The sequence below is a fragment of the Zonotrichia albicollis genome, chromosome 5 (genome assembly GCF_047830755.1).
Source record: "Zonotrichia albicollis isolate bZonAlb1 chromosome 5, bZonAlb1.hap1, whole genome shotgun sequence".
Taxonomy (NCBI): Eukaryota; Metazoa; Chordata; class Aves; order Passeriformes; family Passerellidae; genus Zonotrichia; species Zonotrichia albicollis.
The window spans coordinates 46,249,657-46,271,880 of record NC_133823.1 but is presented as its reverse complement, the minus strand read 5'-3'; the positions used below and the strand labels follow the sequence as shown (position 1 = coordinate 46,271,880).

General features: G+C 41.7%; 1 protein-coding gene across 9 annotated transcripts in view; it reads left to right on the top strand.

Annotated features, from left to right (window-relative positions):
- LIMCH1 (LIM and calponin homology domains 1) overlaps positions 1–22,224 on the top strand; it is a 173,349-nt gene that overhangs the window by 133,120 nt on the left and 18,005 nt on the right. For all 9 annotated transcript variants that reach the window (XM_074541566.1, XM_074541564.1, XM_074541565.1 and 6 more), the window contains 8 exons: positions 61–187; positions 2,919–3,073; positions 3,263–3,662; positions 6,951–7,172; positions 16,521–16,614; positions 18,920–19,086; positions 19,748–19,853; positions 22,104–22,132. In XM_074541566.1, the coding sequence (XP_074397667.1) occupies positions 61–187; positions 2,919–3,073; positions 3,263–3,662; positions 6,951–7,172; positions 16,521–16,614; positions 18,920–19,086; positions 19,748–19,853; positions 22,104–22,132 (1,300 nt within the window). The remainder of the gene's footprint in view (positions 1–60; positions 188–2,918; positions 3,074–3,262; positions 3,663–6,950; positions 7,173–16,520; positions 16,615–18,919; positions 19,087–19,747; positions 19,854–22,103; positions 22,133–22,224) is intronic.

The window sequence follows — 22,224 nt, the reverse complement described above, 5'->3', positions numbered from 1 at the left end:
AGCTGAAGGAATATAAGCCTCTAAATAAGACTGGGCCTGTTGTTATCTTTCCCTTTTTAGGAGTATGAGCATGTTTGACATGAGATGTGAAGAAGAAGCTGTGTCTCAGCCTCATAGCAAAGCTCGCCATGAGAAGCTGCAGAATATACACAACCAGCTGAAAGAGGACGAGACCAGATGGCAAGATGTGAGTACACAGCATTGTCTGCAATGCTGGCAGGCACTGAGGCCAGCCAGGCAAAAACAGGACAACCTGCTAAATCTGCACTTGCTGTCAAGTGCTTAAAATAATAAGGAGAGGGGTCTTTTTTCTCAGTGGATTGTTGCTAAAACCATACAAGTTCATAATTTGTTGTAAATCAAAGAATACAAGATCTTCCAGTCCCTCTGCCTGTTCACCAGGTATTTTGTTTTTTAAAGAAAATGTAAAGAAACTGTGATTAGGTAAAAAAAATGGAAGAACAACTTCTAACTTCTAACAACTAACAACTTCTAATTTTCTAATTAGTCAATGGCCAAAGTGACAAATACAAGACTAAATAGGACAGGGAATAAATAGGTCAGCCTTTTCTTTAATAAATTTGCATAGATACAGAAAATGTTAATGTTTTCCATCTTGTCCAAGCAAACAAATACCACTTCATGTTAGGTACACGCTGCTTGGTTTTTAAGGCCTTTCCAAACCCTCTTTCCTTGATGTGTTTTGTTAAGCTGTCCAAGCATTTGGCAATGTCTGCAGCAAATTAGCAAGGACAGAAAAAAATTATCTGCAGGTAAGTTAGTATAAGGAGTTTTAGTTTCAATTCTGTTAGTTCCTAAAGGCTGATTTTGAACAAGGAATTTGAGATATTTTTTAATTAAGAAAAAACCACCCAAAACACAATAAAGCACATCTGTTCAAGTATGGTAGTTTCTCATTACAAGGAAAGCTTCTGTGAAACACCTCAGAGAGGTCTTTGGTAGAAAATTTAAGGAAAAGTTAAAAACAAATTGAATATACAGCTAAGAAGTGACTTTTTCTAGTAGAACACTGAAGGACTTCAGCTGAAAGGTCTTTATGTATGGGAAGCTGTAATTTCCCAGCAGAGAGAAGAATAAATCCAAAGGCATTCAAGAAGTTTGAGAAATCTGCTGTTGAATTGGAAATCCTCTGAGCTAAAGTTCTTACGTTTTCCAGGCCCTCAGCACCTTCTACCATGAACTGAAAGTTCTGAAGAGGTACTGGCCTTTATTAGAACATCCTCGGCATTCTGAGGGCTTTATAGAGACATGGGTCATGCTCTGATATTTTAGATGCCTATGCTATGAATTTGCCAACAATTAACAATTTTAAGGGGGCTTTAAATTATTGTTATTCTAAAGCATCAGAACTGGAAATTATAAACATGTCTGGTTTTTAGTTATGAAAAGAGAAGGAGAGCTTATGTTAGAAAATTTGCTAATGAAAACCTAATTTCTAAACAATAGACAGCAGTGGAAGTAGCTGAATAGAGAAATGCTTTGGTACTTCAATGAGAATAATTAGTAACTGAAGAAAATTATAGGCCTATGTTTCATGAAGGGGATTATAGACTGATATATGTAGGTCATGTGAGGAAATACTTTAATGAACATTCTCTTTAGTGTAACATCAATAAATTGTGGTTTTAAGCTAAATTAAAAATGATAATGTTTTTTCCTGATTTTCATAACAGAAGTTCTGCTTGCAGTACCTTCTGCTGTTTACCAATAAAAATGCAATTAAAATATTTAGGAAACCATGAAATTAATGAAATAGCCTTTGAATTGAGTATGTGTTATGAATACCTGGGTTTTATTAAAATGAAAAGTTGTTGGAGTGCTTGAAATATAATCTGTATGCCAACCTCCTGATGTGGAAAATTTAATGACAAATGTTCCCTTCCAGTTTCCTAGGAAGTTATTTTTCTTTGCAGAACTTCTGCAATGGTTACTTTTTACATGTAAAATTTTGTTCCTTTGCTAGTTGGCTGCAAAGAAATTTTACAGTTTAGAAAACTTCTTTACTGTAATACTTGTACTGTGAAAAAGACCTTACTTCTGTATCCTCTAGGATTTGTGAATTCATAAAGGATGCAAGACATCACAGGGGCCCATAACAGGTACCTCCTGTGACTCTCTGGTTTAGTGTCAGGCTAGTTTTTCAAAAAAGGCAGAGAACCAGATTCAGTCAATCTTCTGCACAATTTCAGGCAGGCAAATTCCAAAAAGACTGCAATTCATAGGCTTTTTACTCTGTCATCTCTCACACCAGCCAGGTATGAGCCACATCAATCCCTAATCTCTCTTGCTCACATCTGGATCCAGAGGAATGCAGAGTGGCCATGATGAAGAATTTAAATTTGGATGCTGCACTGGATTTTTCTACCAAAAAACCCAATATCATGGGTCAACCATATTTGCATGTAGCATAGCAAGGGCAAAGTTGGAAATATAAGCTCTCCAAGGCAGACAGTGCAGCTGTAGCTCATGGTGAATCAACATCCATTCCTCCAATGAAACTTTGCTTCCCATATGTTTCATTATTAAAATTCTTCACCAAACGTAATCTTTTTACTTAATTTTCCTGGAGAACTGGATTTTGTCCCTAGTGTTGGCCCAAGTGAAAATGAGTGTCCTGACTGGTCCTTTTAGGCCAAATTTCCTGCCAAAAACAAAGTAAGCAATGAGTCTATGAAATCTTTACTGTATCCTGCTATCAGCAGAAAATTCAGGCAACATTTTCATTTATGGCATGACTTCCTTTTGTCATTGAAATAAACAATGCTGCCTGCAGGTAATGGGAGCCTATTCCACAGGCAAGGACAAGTTTTGCAACCAGTTGGCTGGGTTCATTTTTACTTGTGGCCACTTTTTAGCTATTTGCAGCTCTGCATTCAGGTGCCTTCCTTCTCTCACAGGACCTGGCTCGGTGGAAGAGTCGTCGAAGGAGTGCTTCACAGGATTTGATTAAAAAGGAAGCTGAGAGAAAGAAAATGGAGAGATTAATGGCTGGAGAGGGAACGAATGAGCGCAGAAAAAGCATCAAAACCTACCGAGAAATCGTGGAGGAGAAGTACGTTGTTTTACTGGAGTGTAGTGGCATGTCTGAAAATGCTGTGTGTTCCACAGGTGATAGGTGACTGTGGGCAGCCATGCCTGCAGGCCTGAGTGAGGGAGAGGGGAGGATGCTGATGGAGCAGAGGAAATGGCTGTGATTTCCAGTGTTAATGTGATGGTTTCTCTTGTGTTGTCTTCCTTGCAGAGAGAGAAGGGAGCGGGAGCTTCATGAGGCATACAAGAATGCAAAGACACAGGAGGAGGCTGAGAGCATCCTCCAGCAGTACACTGAAAGATTCACTATCAGTGAAGCTGTCCTTGAGCGTTTGCAGATGCCAAAAATCCTAGAAAGAAGCCATTCAGTGGAACCAAATTCCCCACTGAAAGACCCAAATCCTCTGAGATATTTAAGGCAACAGTCACTTCCTGCTCCAAAATTCACTGCCACAATTGAAGCAACCATTGTTCCCACCACTGAAGTAGAGCCCAGCAGTTCAACAGGACGCACATCTCCCAGCAAAAATGTCTCCAAGGCTGTGCCTATGTTGACACCCAAGCCTTATTCACAACCCAAAAATACACAGGAAGTTTTAAAGAACTTTAAGGTAGGATACATGACGTGCCCCAAAGTCAACCAGGAGGCAAAGAGATCTTGATTGAGTCATCTGAACATATGTTTGATGCAATTATGTAGAAAATGGTGGCAGCATTCTGATATAAAATTCAGCTTCATGCTCTGTGCTGCTTCTGGTTTAGTGGTTTCTTCATGTTTACCAGTCTTCTTAGAATCTTGACCTCTTCAGACTGAAATATTTACACTGGTCATTTTAACTCTGGCTAAATTTGTTTCAGGAAAGGAGGAATTTAAGAAAAAAGCAAGTATTTAATCAGAAAGTTTTTAGAAAAGAGTATGTGGTCATGTTTTTTGTTTTTGAACAAAATGCAGGGAGTGTGGAGGCCCTGATTTTTGAAGCAAGACCTGAACTGACTTTTGTGTCAGGGGTCTGACTTTTGGCATACCCAAACAAACGTGTGCCTACTCCTTCAGAGCCAAGAGCCAGCTTGCCCAAAGATGTGCTCTCTCTTAAACATGCTTCTCACCAAGGTTGAGTGGGGAAATCTGCCTCACAGGCATAAAGACAGGATTTAGGTTGTGCATGGAGGTTCAGTGAAGCAGGGTGGTTCTGGGGTAGCAGAGTAACTGAAGATTGATGGTGAGAGAGGGAGAGTGACTCCATTGGATCTCAAGAACCATGCAAAGACTATGGGAGTAAAAGAAGTAAGAGAACTTGGCTGAAAGCAGGGCTGCTGGAAATAAGTCAGCTGTGATTTATGGGAGAAGAATAGGAAACAATGTTCTGAAACCAGAATATGAAATCTGAGGAGTGTGTCTTTTGACTGGGTGGTTGTGGAGAATGAGAGTAGGATACTGAACCAATGATGGAAAAAGCAAAGAACTGGGATGTATTAAAAAGGACAGACCAGAATAAGTCAAGTTTGAAAATATCTGCTGTTCACAGTGCCTGTACCAAAATTGAAGCTTACCCAAGTCTCATAATAGTCATGTTGTGAACAATGTGAAGCCTATTGGCATGGGTGCCCCCAGTCTCTAGAGTTTGGGTTCCCTTCTGTCTGCCATTGCTCATACTTTTCAAGTGGTATTCAAGGGTCCCTGAAGCCCTGCTGATATCCCAGTAGCACTGCTACCATGTATATTCAGGCTGTTTACTTTCTAAAAAATAAGTCAGCTCTTTGTAGCTAGTGAAAAAAGTATGCTGTGATGTATAATTTATTGCAGTCTGTCCCAGCTCTTGTGGAAACCACACCCCACCATGTTTCCTAGTTCAAATAAGAAACTGATAAAATTCCTGTTTCTCCTATACCCTGGTTGGTATGCCCTGAGTTTATTTTTAGACATCAGTGAATCATGGATCTTTGGTTTTTTCTGATCCTTGCCCCTTTTTTCATCAGGCGACCAATATATGTGTGTGTATCACCATAATGTTATTGCATATATAATTCACATATGTGGGAAGAAACTAAATCCTAAAGGCTGCTACACCTCCTGAGCCACCACAAAAAAATCTGTTTGAATCTTGTTCACATGATGTGAAAAAATGTCATTTTTCTCAGTAGGAATTATTCCCTAGCACATGTAGTTGTAGGATTATTTTCCCTTGAAACACCAGCCTGTCAATGATTCTTGGATCTGGTGACAATGTGTTGACTTCCTCCAGATCAGAAGGAAAGGACTATGTTTGTTTAACTCTTCAGCCAGGGCATCTGTCCTGTTCATCCAAACGTTTGGTTTTCCTCCTTAATATAAATAGAGAAATGTCTTAGTCTAAACAGAGACACTGAAATGGATGGTGCAGCCTGCCAGTGTTTTCCTGGACTTTTTATTTTTGAGATTTTTCATAACCTGCCTCTCTAGTAGATAATCCAGCACACAGTCCCAGAAGACTTGGGGCTCAGTTCCTGCTCCCACTTGTGTTTGGAAATAAACCCCAAGAGAGGTACTATGTTAAGTGGATGATGTCAGTGTAGAAAGGGAGGGAACATTTTCATCTGAAAAACACTCAGAAGCAGTGAAACAAGTGGTGGAGCTGATTGTGCAAGGGCTAACTGCCTCCACCTTCCTGCCCATCTGGCAGAGCTAAGGATGGCCTCTTAGCTGATCATGCTCATAAAAGAACAAGCCTCTGGATGCACATGTACAAGAACCAGTGGAAGGAGTTTGCCCTCAGCCTGCTGCTGATGATATATGCTAAGTTGGAGTGCCACTCTTGAGGTGTCCAAGCTGTTCACTCAGTAAGTAAGGAAGGATCTCTGTGCACAGAGTAGCAAAGCCCTCCTTACTCCTCATACCTGCTGACAAGCCTGTAAACATCTGTGCTGTGGCCAGGCAGGAGCAGTGGGGTGGTACTAAGACATGGTCCTCTCCTGGTCTCTCTCCACCTGGGGCCTCTTAAGGTAAATGGCAGTGAGTTCTCTGTGATTTCTCTGTCTCAAGACTTCCCTTGTATGCTTCTACAAAGAGCCCTTCAAATTGAAGGGAGTCTTTACATGCCACCTCCATTCAGAAATCCCAGTGTAAAAGTGCCAAGAAGTTGTTTCATTTCACAGGAAGAAGCCAAATCATATTTTGTACTTTCTTCTTTGCTTAAAGGTTCCTTAGCAGGAGTATATAGCCACCAAGGAGCTAGCTTGGCCCTGAGAAAAAGGTAGTCAAACTGTTTCCATACTCTCCTTTTCAAGGAGGTTGCCTAAAGTAATTTTTTGGGAAAGCACCTATCTATTTGATTGCCTTATGGAGAGGGTGGAATGGCCAGTTTTATTTGCTGGTGCCTTGATTCCCTGTTATGAATAATAAAGAAACAAGTAGATGAACTCTGCTTCTCCTGTCCCTTCAAAGTGCATACGACAGTGCGTCAAAGAAGTACAGACTGCTAATACTGGTGGTGAGGTCATTGAGGTACATAAGCAGTTCATCAGCATAATTAGTCCTGGAGAACCTGCTTAGCTCTTGCATAAGACAATGTAAAACCCAGCAGATTTGGTCTGAATTTAACATAAATATTGATTTTTTTTTAGACATTCTTTGATCTGTGATGCCCACAAAGGGTGTCTGTATGTTACAGGGAGAATGGAATGTGGGAAACCAGGAAATCCAGAAAAATTATTTCCTTGTGCCTGTATTTTGTTTATGAGCCCTCTAGGGTCACAGGGTCTTTTTCTGTTTTGGCCTGTTGAATGAAATATGTGCTTGGCTTCATCCCTCACTGATAACACAGACTGTGTTAATGACTGTAGTATCATGTTGAACTTTGTAATTTCCTAAATTCCTTGGAATGCTACTTGTCTCAGCATATTTATTTAACTGTATTCTGCAGGTAGATGGAAAAGTCAGCATGAATGGAGAAAATGTCAACGGCACAGAAGAAAAGGATAAAGAATGTACAACAGTAATATTTACTCCTTCACCAACCAGATCTGTGAAATTTGATGGAGTAGCCAGAGGGGACAAGCCCCCGGTAGAGTTGAAGAAGGACCCCCCAAGTGTTGAGCTCAGTTTACAGAGGCCTGCCACTCAGAGTGTGCACAAAGAGCCAACAGTAAGAACAACACGAACAAACCAGCCTTATTTTCTGTGCCAGTTTTCTGTCTCATGATGTGTTTAATCACTAACTAATGATACCCAAGTGCCTCTGTTTGCCTTATTGCAAAAGGGTGTGCCCAGATCAGGAAAAAAAACTAAAAACAAAACCCCAAGTCCTTTGTAAATTAAAGGCTTCTTCATTTTGTATGTGGGTAGAGAAATAGGAGAGTAAAATTAAAAAAACTTTTTTGCAGTCGCTGGTGGGGGGATTTTGGAGGTTTTTTTTCTTTTGTCTTTTTCATTTTTGTTGTTGTTTTGGGCTTTATTTTCCAAATGCCATGTAGCTGATAAGCATGCTTTAAATGTGCTGGGCCAGGGAGAAATTGATTCAGTGTCCCAGCCGTTGTGCAGGTTTATTCAGCGCTTCTCCTAATGTAAGCTGATTAGATCAGCAACATAATTGGACTGTGTGAGCCATTATAATTAGTCTCAGTTTTCAGTTTTCAAAAGAGGATGTGGATGTGCTGGCAGTTTTGAACATTTGGTTTTCATTCCTCTCTCAGAAACATTAGAAAAGGGGATAAGCTATTGAAATGCTCAGAGGGGCCAACATGCTTCTTAACTGCCTTATCAGAGAAACAAATTAATTTCACCTTTTCATCTTTCTCTCCCCCTCTTCCCCAGAGAAAAAGGCAGGAGTAAAACTACAGCATATCGCAGCAGGCATCTAGATGCCACAAAACTGTAATAAAAGTAGATAATAAAAACAAAACAAGAAATAAGGAGAGAATTGGAAAGAGAGCATGTAAAAGGGCTGCAAGCAAGTGAGAGCGGAGGGAATTCTCACAATTTTTTTTCCTGTGTAACAACAAAGAGAATTGGAGATGTGGTGAGAGTTGGAGTATGATAATTTTTTCTTTCATCTCAGATTTCATCCAAGCATTAGTCAGATAGATAACAGGGAGCAGGCAGAGATCTGTCCTGGGGCATGATGGCTCATTCATGAGAAAGGGTTTGTGTTTTACTCCCCTGCCTAATGCCAGTCTCTAGCTATGGACCAAATCATGGAGCCTGCAGCAATCATGGGAACTGAAGTGATTCTGTCGAGGGAGCTGGTATTGAGTCAAAAGTGAATGATTTACAGGGAGGGCAGGACTGAGGCTGCTGCTGTCACAACAGTTCGGCTGTGAGGGAAAAGCCAGGTAAGCATTGCATCTGGTACAGGAGAGCAGGTAATGGGAGTGTTTGGAGAATAGAGGAGAACCTCATCTTGCTGGAGATTAGAAGCTCAATGACAATCTGAAAAGCAGTGAAGTGAAAATATTAAGGTCTCCTTTTTAAGGATTTTCAGGCCTAGTTAGAGTTATGAGGAAACTCAACAGCAGAAGTCACTGTTAGTTCTTGAGTGTGGTTGTATCTTTTGATGTCCTATCATCCTCCCCTTTCTACAGCTTTGAGGATGATATGGCCAGCTGAATACAAATTCAAATTTCTGTGTCTGGTTTCTCCTTCCAATTCTTAGCTCTTGTGGTCTTACCAGCAAAGGCAGCAGAAGAGTTTGACTCCTCAGATTCCTTGTGACTCTTGACATTTACAGAATAGCTCCTGGTTTGTCATCTTGAATGCACTTAATGATGAAGCCTACAAGAGAGAATGAGTGTGCACCAAAATAATGCTAGTGACAGTGTCCATGCTCTAACTACAGATTTTATATCACTAGCCTCACAATTCCATAAGCAGTGTGACTGTAGGGTAGTGCAAATCATTGTAATTACTCCTGGCACTTCAGCTTTCAGCAAAGGTATGTGTATTAAGCATGACAGGGACAGAAGAAGGAGAGCAGACTGCTTTGAGGAGGATCTTCTGTGAGAAGACAGGTGGAATGCACTGAATGTGATAAGAGAGAAGACAAGGAGATCTGCCTGGGGCTGGAAGGGAATTTGCCAGCCTAAAATAAGATTTCAGGTTCTGTTTATTCTGGATGTTTACTTCTCTTTATCCAGATGCTTCTTTTTAATTTTACAGGTCTCCATGCCTCAGACTAAGGCATGGGCAGTAACTTAGCTATTAAGCATACAGAAGAGCCTTGGTTTGTTGATGGAAAGGGCTTAGATGCAAGGTTACAGAGATGGGACATGGTACTGATGTTTGGGTTCTTCACTGGGGTCTTGGGACACAGACGAGCACTGCTATAGACCCCTTGGTATGGATGTGATTGGTCTGGGGCCTTATGTGCAAGCACTGGGCAGCTGCACTGGACTCACTTCACTCAGCCTTCTCCCTGTACTTATTTTACTTCGGACTTGGGACAACTAACACAACCATGTCAGCCTCATCTGCACACCCAGAAAGGCTAAACTGCTCTTTGAAGGATATCACCCCTCCTGGAAGGTTGGGAATCCAGATTAGGAAAGATAAGATCCTTCTGGGCTTGTTCCACTCCCTGTAAAACAAGACCTCTTGATCAGTAGGATACTGCATCTAGCTCTCACTGTCAGCATTCCAGAAGGGAAAAAGAGGTTTGATGTTTGCTCCAGGGATGGGACTTCCAAGCTACACATTCTTAGAAGTAAGGAAGCCTTCTGAAAGCCTCCACTGTCACCTCCCACAAGGAGAAAACAGGGCTGTAGGTTTTCTCTGATGCTTAACCCTTCTGACATTCCAGAAGAGGAAGAGAAGATGACAGAAACAGGCGTAGAAAAGCAGCTGAGATGAAGAAGAGCTGTTTAGAGTGGAAGAAATTACTGAAGCTCTTTTGCCTTGAGAAAACTGCTTCAAATTAAGCACATTTTCAAAGCCATTTCTAAACTTGCTTACGCTGTGTTTGTTTGTATATTTTATTGATTCAGTTCTTGTTAGCTGTGTCCTTCCCAGGCTTTGAATAAGATTCACAGGCAATAGTTCTGTTGAGAAATGATGAGTCAGAGGTTTGTTTTTTCCCTCTCTAGTTGTTTGTAGATTTGGGTTGGTTTTGTGTTTTATTCATTCATTTTTTACTCCAAGTCTCTTTTGTCAAATATATATTTATTTTCATATACACCTTACCTATGACATTCCTGTCCTCCCCTTCTGATTCTGTTCCTGTTCTTTACATGCCCCTTCCTCCTCCTCCATCCCTTGTAGGGCTGCTCCCTGCTGTTTCAGTTCATTTGTCAAACGGACTTGTTCTGTCTTCTCTCAGCCTGGCAGGCTTCCCTTTGAAGTCCCTTCTGTAGTCCCAGTTTGCATCTGTCTGGCTGCCCTCAGGCATTGTCTGCAACAGGGGAAGATGCTATACAACTGTACTCCAACAGTGCTTTTGGCCTGAAGTTTATTTAAGTTGCACCACTTAAAACACTAACCCTGTTGAGGCTTTTGGGGAGCTAGGGAAGTGCAGAGATCATTTCCTCTGAGTGAAACCTCAGTGTCAGTTGTCTTTTTGAGAAGAGAAGGACCCCATCTGTATGTGTATAGAATAATGTTCACAACCAGAGACTGACTGGGAAACGTGTACATCCTGCCTAAATCTACTATGAAATGAGATGCAAAAACCTGCAGCAGGTGAGCAGGACAGTAAAGAAAAATATTATTAAAAAATATACTTACATCTCTAGAGTATTAGGTAGAGTATAGGTAGTATATAAGTGATTTTACAAGAGACCTTTGCTTAAAGTAGCTTATGGAATTTTGCCTATGATTGAAGTCTAAAAAAGGATAAACTTGACCTACAAACAGGAGGAAAATATCCCACTGGTGTTTGTGGAGCAATGTGGTGCTAAGAGGGGTGGTAGGTAAAGCATACCTATACCTCTCAATGCAGTTGGAAAAACTGGGGCACAAGCCCAAAGACTGATCAATCAATGGCAATACCAGCAATAATGTGAAAATTATCTCCTCATACTGGTCCTACCTGTCAGCCATTTAGGCTGTGTTTTTTTTCCCATTTTACAGAATAGTGGAGAAGTTGTGACCACTAGCTCTTTGAATCAAAAGTTGGCAAAGTAAATATTTTGTTTCAGAATGGTGTTTGTGCAGATTTTAGTGTAGGGGAATCAGTTTGTCAGTAAGTAAGTAACATCACTTTATTTTAACCAATCTTTATGCAAGCACATAGAAATTATTGGCTTCCTATAGCTCTAACTATAACTTTGCTCTGATCAACCAAAAAAATAAATATAGGCAGCAACCTAAAAAAGATCAGGGTGAAGTGGTGGTGGTGGGGAGAGACAGCTTTCTTTTATTTTTTCTATAGCTAGCTTAAACTTGTCCATTTGTACTCACTGCACGCTTGGCACAAAATGCATTTGTTTTCTATATCCAAGTAACACTCTCCTTCATGTTGAAAAAATCACTGATTGAACTGAGATTAAAGTATAAGCTTTCTTGTGGTTGAGGATTGTTGGCCAAGCTACAGGAGAGCAGGGCTGAAATCCTGGTTTGTACATATCCGGTAAGACAAGTCTTTGTTCTTTGATTCAGTAAGAGATACACTCGTAGGGTAAGCCTGTCTGTTCCAGATTGACAGCTTTGCCTTGAACCACACATGAAAAGATGCATGGAGGGCTGGACTACCTGAAGGGGAAAAGGTGTAGGATGAGAAGTGCAAGCAGCAAAGCATCAAAGCAGCTAGAAGGGAACTCTGCTCAGCTTTTGGTTATGAGCATAACCTGCCTGACTCCTGTCCTTCAGACAGCCATGTACTTTTCACTGTCTGTCAGAAGTGAAAGCTAATTTTACACCCCAGTTGAACAGTAATAGCTCTAATGACTATCAGGAATACTGTATACTTTCTTGCAACATTTTCAAGGCTTCTCTGTCAGTTACTGATTACCCTGATCTTTTGTTTTAAATAGCTGGCCTGAAGATAGCATTATGTAGCTGGCAGATGACTTAACCTGTTAAAGCAGTGTTTTGGCTGTAGTACTATATCTGGCATAGCATGCAAGAAACCAAGCTGTGACAGCCCAAGGTTCTGCCATCATTACCACTCATATCAGCTGCCAACATTAATTTTGATGAGGAAATCTTTGTACGAAAATTTTGAAGTCGTAATATGTGTAGAATTCGAATCACAGAAATTTTGTGATTTGTCAGACAATTTCTACATGTGGCTATTGGTGTTGCAACCAATTTCATTCCTGAATGGTTTTACAGAATTTCAATTGTAGTTTTAACCTGATTCTGTCTGATATCTCTGCATTCTCACTGGTTCTAGACAGTTTGTTTTGTCATGCTTTCATATAAAATACAGTAACAATATTTCACATGATTTTGTGTGCAAGCAGTGTTAACTGAGCTATGTTTCAATTTAATTTACTAGAAGAATTAATAAAGTTCTACTATAACTTCCTTTGGAGTTTGTATTATTGTAGAAGTTGTGATGCTTTGTGTGCTAGGTATTTCTGGTTATTGTATTTTTAGGGTTTTATTAAGGGTGTAAAGTTCTGCCATAGCAGTAGCCAATATGGCCATTTCTGGCTTGCATAATCTTAATCAAAGAAATACTTGGACTGATACCCTAGTTTATGTGATTAAAATCCTGTCTCTCACAAACGGAACTAATTTATTTTCATGCCTAATAGGTGCTGCTAACACTATATGTTTGTGCTTGTGTCCTTGTTAAGTGGATAATTTGTTTAGCAGAACACAGGTGTTGCTTTGTCCTCTGTACTGATGTGATCATAACCACAGCTGCCATCACAGTATTTAACTTTCCATCATGAATGAAGGCTAAGTCATAAGTGGGGAAGCTTACTTTAACTCCTGGCCATCCAGATTGCGTGGGGTAATAAAAACACCCATCCAAGTAGATCCAAGTAGTCAGCCTTCTTCAGGATATAGAAGTTTTAACAGGACAGTCTCAACACCACGCTGATGTGTGGGCAGGGATAATCAGAGCCCCCACGCACTGAGGTTTTCCTTACTCCTCTTGCAGGCTTCATTGCCTGTGGTGGTGTTGTGTGACCTTCCCTCTCAGCAGAGCCTGTGTTTGGAATGGCTCTGTTGCCCTGCAGAAAGAGACCCCTGCCCACACAAACACAAATGACAGAAGGGTGCTGAGAGGCTGCATCAGTCCTTCAATCCCAAGGCTTGAGAGCTCCACACAGAACTGAAGCATCTCGGAAGTCACTCACTAGGTTACTGAGTCTTTAGTCAAAATACAGTCCTCCTAGGTGTAATGAAATATTTGTACACCTATTTTTTGTGTTCAGCGATAACATCATCGTTTGATTACAAATATTTATGAGATGTGAAGCATGATAGTCTGTGGTAAAAAAGAGATTTTATCAATTGTATCAGCACAAGAATTTTCTGAAGTGTATCGTATGCCTGCGGATAAAATTCTAGATAATACTACATTAATTTGGTGTTATAAATAGAATTAAATTTAGTGGAAATAAGAGAGTTCCCAAGTGAAGTTGACTTAATTTTTTTATAAATTAGTTATTAATCAGTTTTATATTTTTAGCTGTATATCACTACTATTTAATTGCTCAGCAGAGGGAGGAGAAAAAGTCAAGTCTCGTGAGCAGGAACAGAACTTCTGCAGCATGCCATTGGAAAGTTAGTTTTCCTGCAGCAAGCAGTAGCTCTTTTTTCTATAAATAACATTTATGTCTGTACCTGATTCAACCTCCTGGATATAGGTTATGGGCAGGTTTAGTTATTGTGCTTGTGCAGGACAGCTGCACAACAGCACCAGCACCATATTTGGGTTCCTGAGGTAACTCCAGGTCCAGAGGTGATACAGGTGCATCGTGTCTGTGCATCATGCATCACTGCAGCATTCACTGAGCACCAGTGAATTTTAGCCCCTCTGAGAGGCCAATGTGGCTGTGCTCTTTCTCCAGCAGCAGCTGACATCAGCAATTTACTTCCTTAGTAGTTTAACGCTTTTTGTATTGGCTCTGGGAATATTACAGTTTCTAGCTTTAAAGCCTCTGACATAGAAATTAGAGTTGAATGTACTTATTTATTTTAATTTTTAGATTTGGACAGTTCCTGTTTGAGAGTGAAGGGTGAATTTCACTGTTTTACCAAAAATATTGTCAATCTAAATACTAATAATTGAAATCTACAACAATTTATTTGGGAGGCTTATGGTTTGGACCAGTGAGTGTGGATCCCCTTGCTTTTCCATGTGAAAACTACGTTGTTTAGGGCAAATCCTGAGCTCTCAATAATAGCCATTTGTTTAGGTTTAACAGAGTTTTGTAGGTTGTAGAATGACATAATTCAGGTTGTAGGTCTCTAGCTGAGTCTTCTGCTCAAAACAGATATGCGACCAGAACAGGCTGCCAAGGGCTTGATCATTCAAATCTTGAAAAATTCTGAGGCCAGAGATGGCACAACCTATCTGGCTAGCCTACAGAAAAGAAATACTTGTTTCTGCTTTAAGCAAGGTTGGCAAGCATTTCCTGTAGCTTTTCCCCTGGCCACTGTTGCATCAGGAGCCAGAACTGAGGCTGAAGGGGAAATTTTCTTTAGTTGCAGTAGAATTCTGCTGGGGCTTTTGCGATGAAAACTCTCAGTGACACACCAGGCTGGCATCCAGAAGGACTGGAGGATAGAGAGGTGGGTTATATGGCGGAAATGAGCAACTAAGTGGCAAGAGATAAACCTCTGGGCACGGCACTTGCAGTCTTTGGAGCATTTCTCTGGGGCTGTGTTTTAGCCTGTGCCTCATTTCCAGTGACCTGGGAGTATGTGAGACATGGAGGGAGAGGTCTGTGCTTTCCTCACTTTTGGTAGAAATGCATTCACAGGTGGACATGGTAGAGAGGAAGTCCTGAAACTTTCCATGTTACCTTTTTGGAGACTCTATTTCACTTTCTGCCCCGTCCAGTTCAAGAACTGCTTTTAGGCAGGTGGAGATGTGTCTCCATGTCTTGCCTGGGGCAGAGGCTGAGGGTGGCAGGGGTGAGGGTGCCCTGGAAGGTGGTGGCAGTGTGGAGGATGGCAGGCAGCCAGCCCCAGCAGGCGCTGCCGCCTCGAGAGGCTCGTGGCTGTGATCTGGCGCCTGTCCTGCTGAGAGGTGGCAGCACAGCCCTTGAGCTGCAGGACCCTGCTCTTGTTCCCAGCACTGCTGGCTGCCTGCTGGGCTTGCCTGGGTCACTGGCCCTGCCCATGGCCCCACACCAGCTTTTTCTTGCAGGGCATCTTCCTAGATGTGTGCCTGCCCCTCTTGAGAGTGTGTCTCCCTCCAGAGAGGAGATGAGGCAGGGATTCACAAGCTTTGCCAGCAGTAAAGTTCCCTGGAGCTTTGTTGGTGTGTCCACGGGTGTTGACATCCTGTTGGCATTGCCAGCAGATGTCTGTGATTATGGAGCTGTGAGAGCCCAGGCTCTCTTTTCATGGGGCATGTTCAGATAAGGGGCCATAGCCTCATGAGGGCCTGCAGGGGTAGGAAACAGGATCCATACATAACATGAGGGTTGATTCCCGCCTGCAGAAAAGAGGAAACTTGATCAGATTTCCTCCTTTGCAGCTGGTAAGAAGATGGAGGAGTGGGAGGAGGACAGGAAAGAGAGTATACAGTAGGCTATTTCTGAAATATATTACTTTTTATTTCAAAAATTAGTCTGCATTTTTTATTTTCCTCCATTGAATGTGCCATTTTCTAGATCTTGGATGCATTAGAAGCACAAGCTATCGGCAGTGGCCGATAGCTCTGTTGCAGATTTTTCTTGATTTGCCTTCTGGAAAAGCAGACATATGGTGGAAGCTGCTGAATAGATCAGCTGAAATGTTACCCTTGTTTTGACAGTGTAGTTTTAACTTTGCAACAGCCCTGTCCAGGTCAGGAAGCTTGCTTTTCAAAGGCATTTGAATTATTGGCTTGATATGGTCTCACCATATTTTTTCAGTCCTCTCTTAATAGTGTTTCAAGTATTTCATTACCTTTAATACAAACTCTGGCTTTTCCCTTCAGATAACAGATTGTTTAGACAACCGTGAAATAAAGGAAGTATTTCATTACTTTGCCACTTTCCAAACCCTAGTGTGTGCTATCTGTTCACTAATGTATATATTTGTCTGTTATTCTGGAAGGGGAAGCTAGGGGTGAAATGTGTGCTTATCTCCAGCTAACACAATCCAAGATATCCTACAGTTTTAAAAGCTTGTAGGAGCTATTCCAAACCAACCACATTAATGGCTGATGATGAGAATTTGAAAAGGAGATTAAAGCACAGCCATTCAATACCAGAACGGGCACATATTGCTCTGAAACATTCTCCCCAGCGGCCTGCTGAGCTCCACACTGATGGTGTGCTCCATTGTGTGGTTTGAATACACTACAAAGGAGCAGCAAGCACTGCCTTGAGGAACAGGCACATGCTTTTATTTCCACTGTACTCACTCCATGCTGTGTTCCTCTCTCCAGGCCTCCCCAGTGGAACTGGATGGAGCTGACAGCCTGCAAGCCGAGCCCAGCCCCAGCAGTGTGACACCTGCCTGCCCGGAGTGCCCGTCCCCAGGTGGGTGTGCTGCTGCCCTCACCCTGCCCTTGCTCTTCCTCACTTATGGGCCCAGGTTGAAGCCCACCTTTTGGCAGAAATCTGCTAGGAGCATCACCAGCAGCACCAACAGGGCTCATCAGAAAATGCTGCAAATGTCTGTAGTCTTGACACAAAATGAAATTGTATGCTGTCAGAACAGTCATTCACTGTAGCAGCCTCCCAAGGGATGTGTTAGAACCCCTGTGGCTGGTGTTTTTTCAGGTGCAGCTGGACAGGGTGCTAAAGAATCTCCTCTAGGCTCCCTTTCCCACAAAAGCTGAGACTAGCTGGTCTGTTGAGGTCCTTTCCAGCCTGGGCTGTTCTGTCATTCTGTGCTTGAAGTTATACACCTGAGTTGTCCACTTGGCCATCTGTGCACCTGAAAAGCCAGTGCCACAGCCTGCTGTAACCAGAAAGCAACAAGGGCAGAAGATACCAGTCAGTAATAGTTCCTGTTTGACACATTTTTTCCCCCAAGACATGAAGGAATGGGAGAAAGAGTGAGAAGGGGCACTTCAGTCCCCATAGGGGCTTTAAATGGACAGTATTGTGCAGAACTCTAATTTTCTGCCTTAAAGCCTTTATGCATGATTTCTAATCTGAGGAAAGGAATTTGCTGGTAGAATTTTAAGCTGTTTTCCTCAAAAGTGTTTCTGAAACATTGTCTTTGAGTAGGCACTTTATTTGCTGTATACTATTATACTAAGTTCATGGTATTTTTTGTTGGTCATTTTTTGAAATATGTCTAATAAAGTGCAGCTTGGTATGGGTAAGTAAAAAGTACTATGTCAAGTAGGTGTTTAAATGAGATCTCTTGCTGCACTTGGTATGTAAAAATAATGCTCCTATTTGTTGATGATAAATGTGACTTAAACAATTGAGCTTTGCCCTCAAACATCAGTGAGGTACCATTCCCCAAAGATTAGAAGCACATGGGCTGTTAGCAAGGGCTCATTAGCTGCCTTAATTACTTTGGCTCCTACATGCCAAAGTACATAGTTTAACAAATTTCAATTGCATCTGGCAGGTAATGTAGAAGGTGCGATCTTGCAATGAAATGACCAAATTCTCTTCTAAAAGTCAACAGTGATGAGCTGGTGCTGTCTACAAATCACAAAGCCATCTTGGCTTCAGCTCCCCAGCTGCCAGAAATGCTAAACCTTAAGTACTGACAGCAAATTTTAATATTGTCTGGCAAGGGAAACTGACACAGCATTGCAAAAATCAAAATGATAAAGTAACATGGAGTTTTCATTATGTCTGCTTTGGAGGGATGAGTGGGGTCCAAACTGTGTGAACTTCTTGTAAACAACCTCCTCTGCTGTTCAGAACAAGCCAAACACTTCCGTGCTGTGGCCCCTCTGCCTCTAATGGTGGAGGAACGGCTCCAGAGGAGGGTGCATCTGCCTTGGCAGCAGCAGCAGCTCTTGTCTCTGCTGTGTGTGTCCACATTCTTAGTGGAGTTGTGAGCTGCATCTCTTTCTTAGCTTACTCTCCCAGCCTGTCAAAGAGGTATTCAGAAGCTGCCAGTGCTGCTGTGGTTGGAAAGGGGACAGGATCTGAAGTTTCTCCTTGAGGAGGTTGGAGAGATGTCTGGGTGCTTTTTCAGTGGCTGAGATGCTGTGACTGCTCTGCTTCCAGTGGTGGTATCAGCTCTCAGCAGTTCAGCTGTCACAGCTGTACACCTGTGTGCTTCTAGGCTCTTCTCCCAGAAACCAGCATCAGCTTGCTGGGTTTCTTTAAGAATTAGATGACAATTTGGTTATTCCAGCCCAAGGCTGGCTGTTTGTTGTCTGATGCTTAACTGATTGTCAGTGGAAGTGGTAGGTTTAGTGAAAATAGGCAAGCTGAAATATCCTCCAGTGCTGACAGTGACATCAGGTCATATAGCTGCTTATCTCTGCAACATCTTAGGGTAGGATTCATCACATAACTTCAGTCAAGAAATCTTAGCTCAGTAGGCCAATTGTGGGTTACAATTGAGGAGTGCCTGAAATAAAAGTTTGTGTGACTCTTCCCCGAGGACTTCCTGGTTTTGTTGACCATGAAGGGTGTCCCATGATGTCCAAGTCAAGTGTAAGCACATAAATTTTGATAGGTGAATTTCATTTTTTCAGTCTTGTCTTCTCTGAGAGATTAATTTTTCCCGTGTTGAAGAAAAAAGTTTATTTTTTCAAAACATCTAGTAAATGGGCTTACAGTACATCCAGTAAGAAATTGGATTGTAGGAAACAGGCATGTTTTATTTACAACATTATCTCTTGTATGTGTGGATTTGGTTTAGATCAAAAGCAATTCAAGTCAACTGCAGCTTGTTCCAGCCCTGTTGTGAAGAGACTAGAATTTCTTCCCAGCCCTGTCCCTTCAGAGGAAACTGCTTCAAGCAAGAAAGATGTGAAGAAAGCTGAAATAGAGCAGCAGAAGGAAGCAGAGGTTCCTCCTACACAGGAGGTATGTACCGGCAAGAAAAAGAGGGAGTAGGGAAAAAAAAGAAAAAAGAAAGAAAAATATCTTACACAAAAATGCTTACTGTGCAAATTGGTGTTTTTCTCCATAAAATGTCTCTTCAGGAGTTCATTCAAAACATGACCCTGAAGGATGGTTTCAGCTGCCAAATCATGTGGTCATCAGAGTTCCTCCTCAAAAGGAACTCCATAGTGTCTGCTTGTAGTGTTTGAACCTGTTAACTGATGGGACTGGAAATGAGAATTTCACTTACAAACCCCAGTCCCCAGCTGTTGGGAGGGCAGAGTATCCAGGTGGTGCAGACAGTGAAGCTTATCCTCTTAGTCCTCTTGAAGTGCTGAACAGGTGCCCGTGGTGGCAGAGGTAGCAAGCAGCTGTCACCATGCTGCTCTTTCAGGTAAGTTCGGTGTTGGTTAATCAGATGGTGTTAGAGGACTGATGTGCAGGGCAGTGGGAATGTCAATAGGAAACAGCTACCAGTTACTTATAGGACTTCAATACTGCAACTCCCTGTTGTCATTCTGGAGATAGAGGCTTCATCTTTGATAATGTTGCTTCAGAAAATAAGTAGAAAGGCTTTAAACTGACATTTGATGGAACCTGTTGCTTTTTTAATGCTGTTTTCTGCTCCCAAATGTCTGAACAGGTGACTAAAACAAAAGCCCTGGAAGAAAAGGGGAGTCTAGTGCTGCCATTTTTAAAGAAACTACCTGAAACCAGCCAAGTTACTCTCCATAACTCTGGTCTACAAGGTGAGCAAAAAGCATTTGGAAAACTCAGCCAGCCAGCTGAATATGGGCATGTGGTGTTCAGGGAGAGGTGCCTAATGACTTGGAAGGGTTTTGGAGCTAAAACAGTAATTTTCTAGTTTCATTGACTGATATTGGTAGTGTGGCTTCTGTGGTGAAAGGATTCTTCTGGCTATTCCTCTTAAATACAACAGCAGAAATTTGACATAGCAGAGAGAGATCTCTGTCTTGCATTTACCTGGCCTAGCCCTAAAGGCTATATTATGTCAATGAGTATTACATACTGCTGCTCACAGATGATAATGACTTAACAATTGGATTTATCTCACAATAAAATTTTATGGAGATAAATCTTGCACTCAGCTGCTCTTGTGGAGCTCCTCTTTATAGATGAACAATACACATATCTGACCACATTCTTGAATTTGACCACTGCCCAACACAAGTTCTTGCAATGCAGAACCTTTTTCCTTGCTTTCATGACAAATTTTTGCTTCCGACTGATAATGTTTAGTAGTTTGATTTTATATTTATTTTAAATATGCATATGTGTAGGTATTGTGGAAGAAAAAGAGAAAAATCAACTGAGGTTTTTTTCCCCATAAGAACTTCCTAGATTGTTAATATATAGGTAATATATTGATTAGCCTAATGTTTTCAAGGTTAAAACCACTGAAGGTGATTCACTTTGAAAAAACTGAAGAGGGACTTTTTGCAAAGCCATATAGTGATAGGACAAGGAATAAAAACTTTAGCCTGAAAGAGGGTAGATTTAGACTAGGTATCAGGAAGAAATTCATTATGATGAGTTGCACAGAGAAGTTGTAGCTGCCCCATCCCTTGGAAGCCTTCAGAGCTAGTCTGGATGAAGCTTTGAGCAATCTGATCCAGTGGAAACTGTCCCAGCCCGTGACAGGGGGAATTGAAACTAGATGATCTTTAAGGTTCATTCCAACCCAAACCACTCTGTGATTGTCTGAAAAGAAATGGAATTCTCACATGTTTCTAGTGGGTAGGTGCTACCCCAGCAGACTTTGAGACCAATATCATTTTATGTTAAGCAAATCAAACCAAATAGCAAGTAAAAGGTTGTAGGTCTCTTGCCTTGTCAGTTTTCTGACTGGTGCTGAAACACTTGGCTGCACTCTAGTGTTCACAGCAAATAGAGCACTGAAAGGCTCACAAAATGCATTAAAACCTGTATCTGCAATAGGAATGAATGCAAGTACCATGCAAAGGCTCAAAAGGGTGGCTGCCCTTGCATCAGCGTGCTTGAGCTCTCACGTAAGTTCAGGCACCATGTTGCAAAAGTCATATTTAAATACCCACAGTCCGTGTGATCTTCAGGTCCATAGTAAATTAGCTGCCGTGGACCAAGGCAACTGTAGACCAATCCCTCTCGTGGCCAAGGAGGCTCGGGTCTGAGAGTGTGTCCTCACCTTTTCACTGCGCTGTTTCTGTTTTGTCTCCGTGCCCTCGCCTGCAGAGCCGCCCCGCGGGGCCCTGGTTCCGCTAAGGGTCCGCAACCACTGGCGGCGCTCGCAGTTTTTCTCGCAGTCAGGTAAACGCAGAGCTGGGAGCAGCTCCAGCCCTTCTGCTCTCCAGCCACAGGTGTCTTCAGACACGGGCTGGGCTGAAAGCTCATCACAACCTGTTCTACCTCTCGCTTTCGTAGAAAATATCTATCCCTGCTGCACAGTTGACAAAGAGCTGTTGGGTTGCACATTGTTGCGATGCTCTGGTTTCAGGCACCCAAAAGAAATCCCTTGCCTATAAATACCTTTGTCTTAATTTCTTTTAATCGGTCTAATTTTCAAAGACATTTGGATAGAAAATGGCAATGGTTCTCTTCGTAACTGTGGCTCTTGAGTAGTGTAGTCCCATTCTTTTAGCATTGCTGTACTTTTTCCTTCCTTGCACTGAATCACGAAGGGAAAAGTAGATCAAGGTAGGTAAGACTCAGTGTCTGAACACTGCTAACATCTGTGGTCAGAAGTAGATGGCATTAGCTAGTGGTAGAGTAGAACCTGATATTAGTTATTGTGCTCCTTTAAACCCAGATAAAAAGTAGTTTTGTTGGTGATGGGTATAATCTGGTTTTCTGATTTATTTGCTTGCAATTAGTCCTTGCATTTGGTTGTGGGAGTAAATAGGAAACTAACATACAGATATAATGTAGATTTATTTACAGGCTGAGGAAATTTTGCTATGCTAAATTTAATCTTTCCTTGTTTTGTTTTTTTTTTTTAATAGCTGATTCTGATACTGGTGATAAATCAAATGTGAGTACCTTTTTTGCATTATTATTTGGTTTAGTGATTTGTGTTTAGCAGAAATTATTTTTTTATGCAAACTCTCTTGTAACATCCCTAAA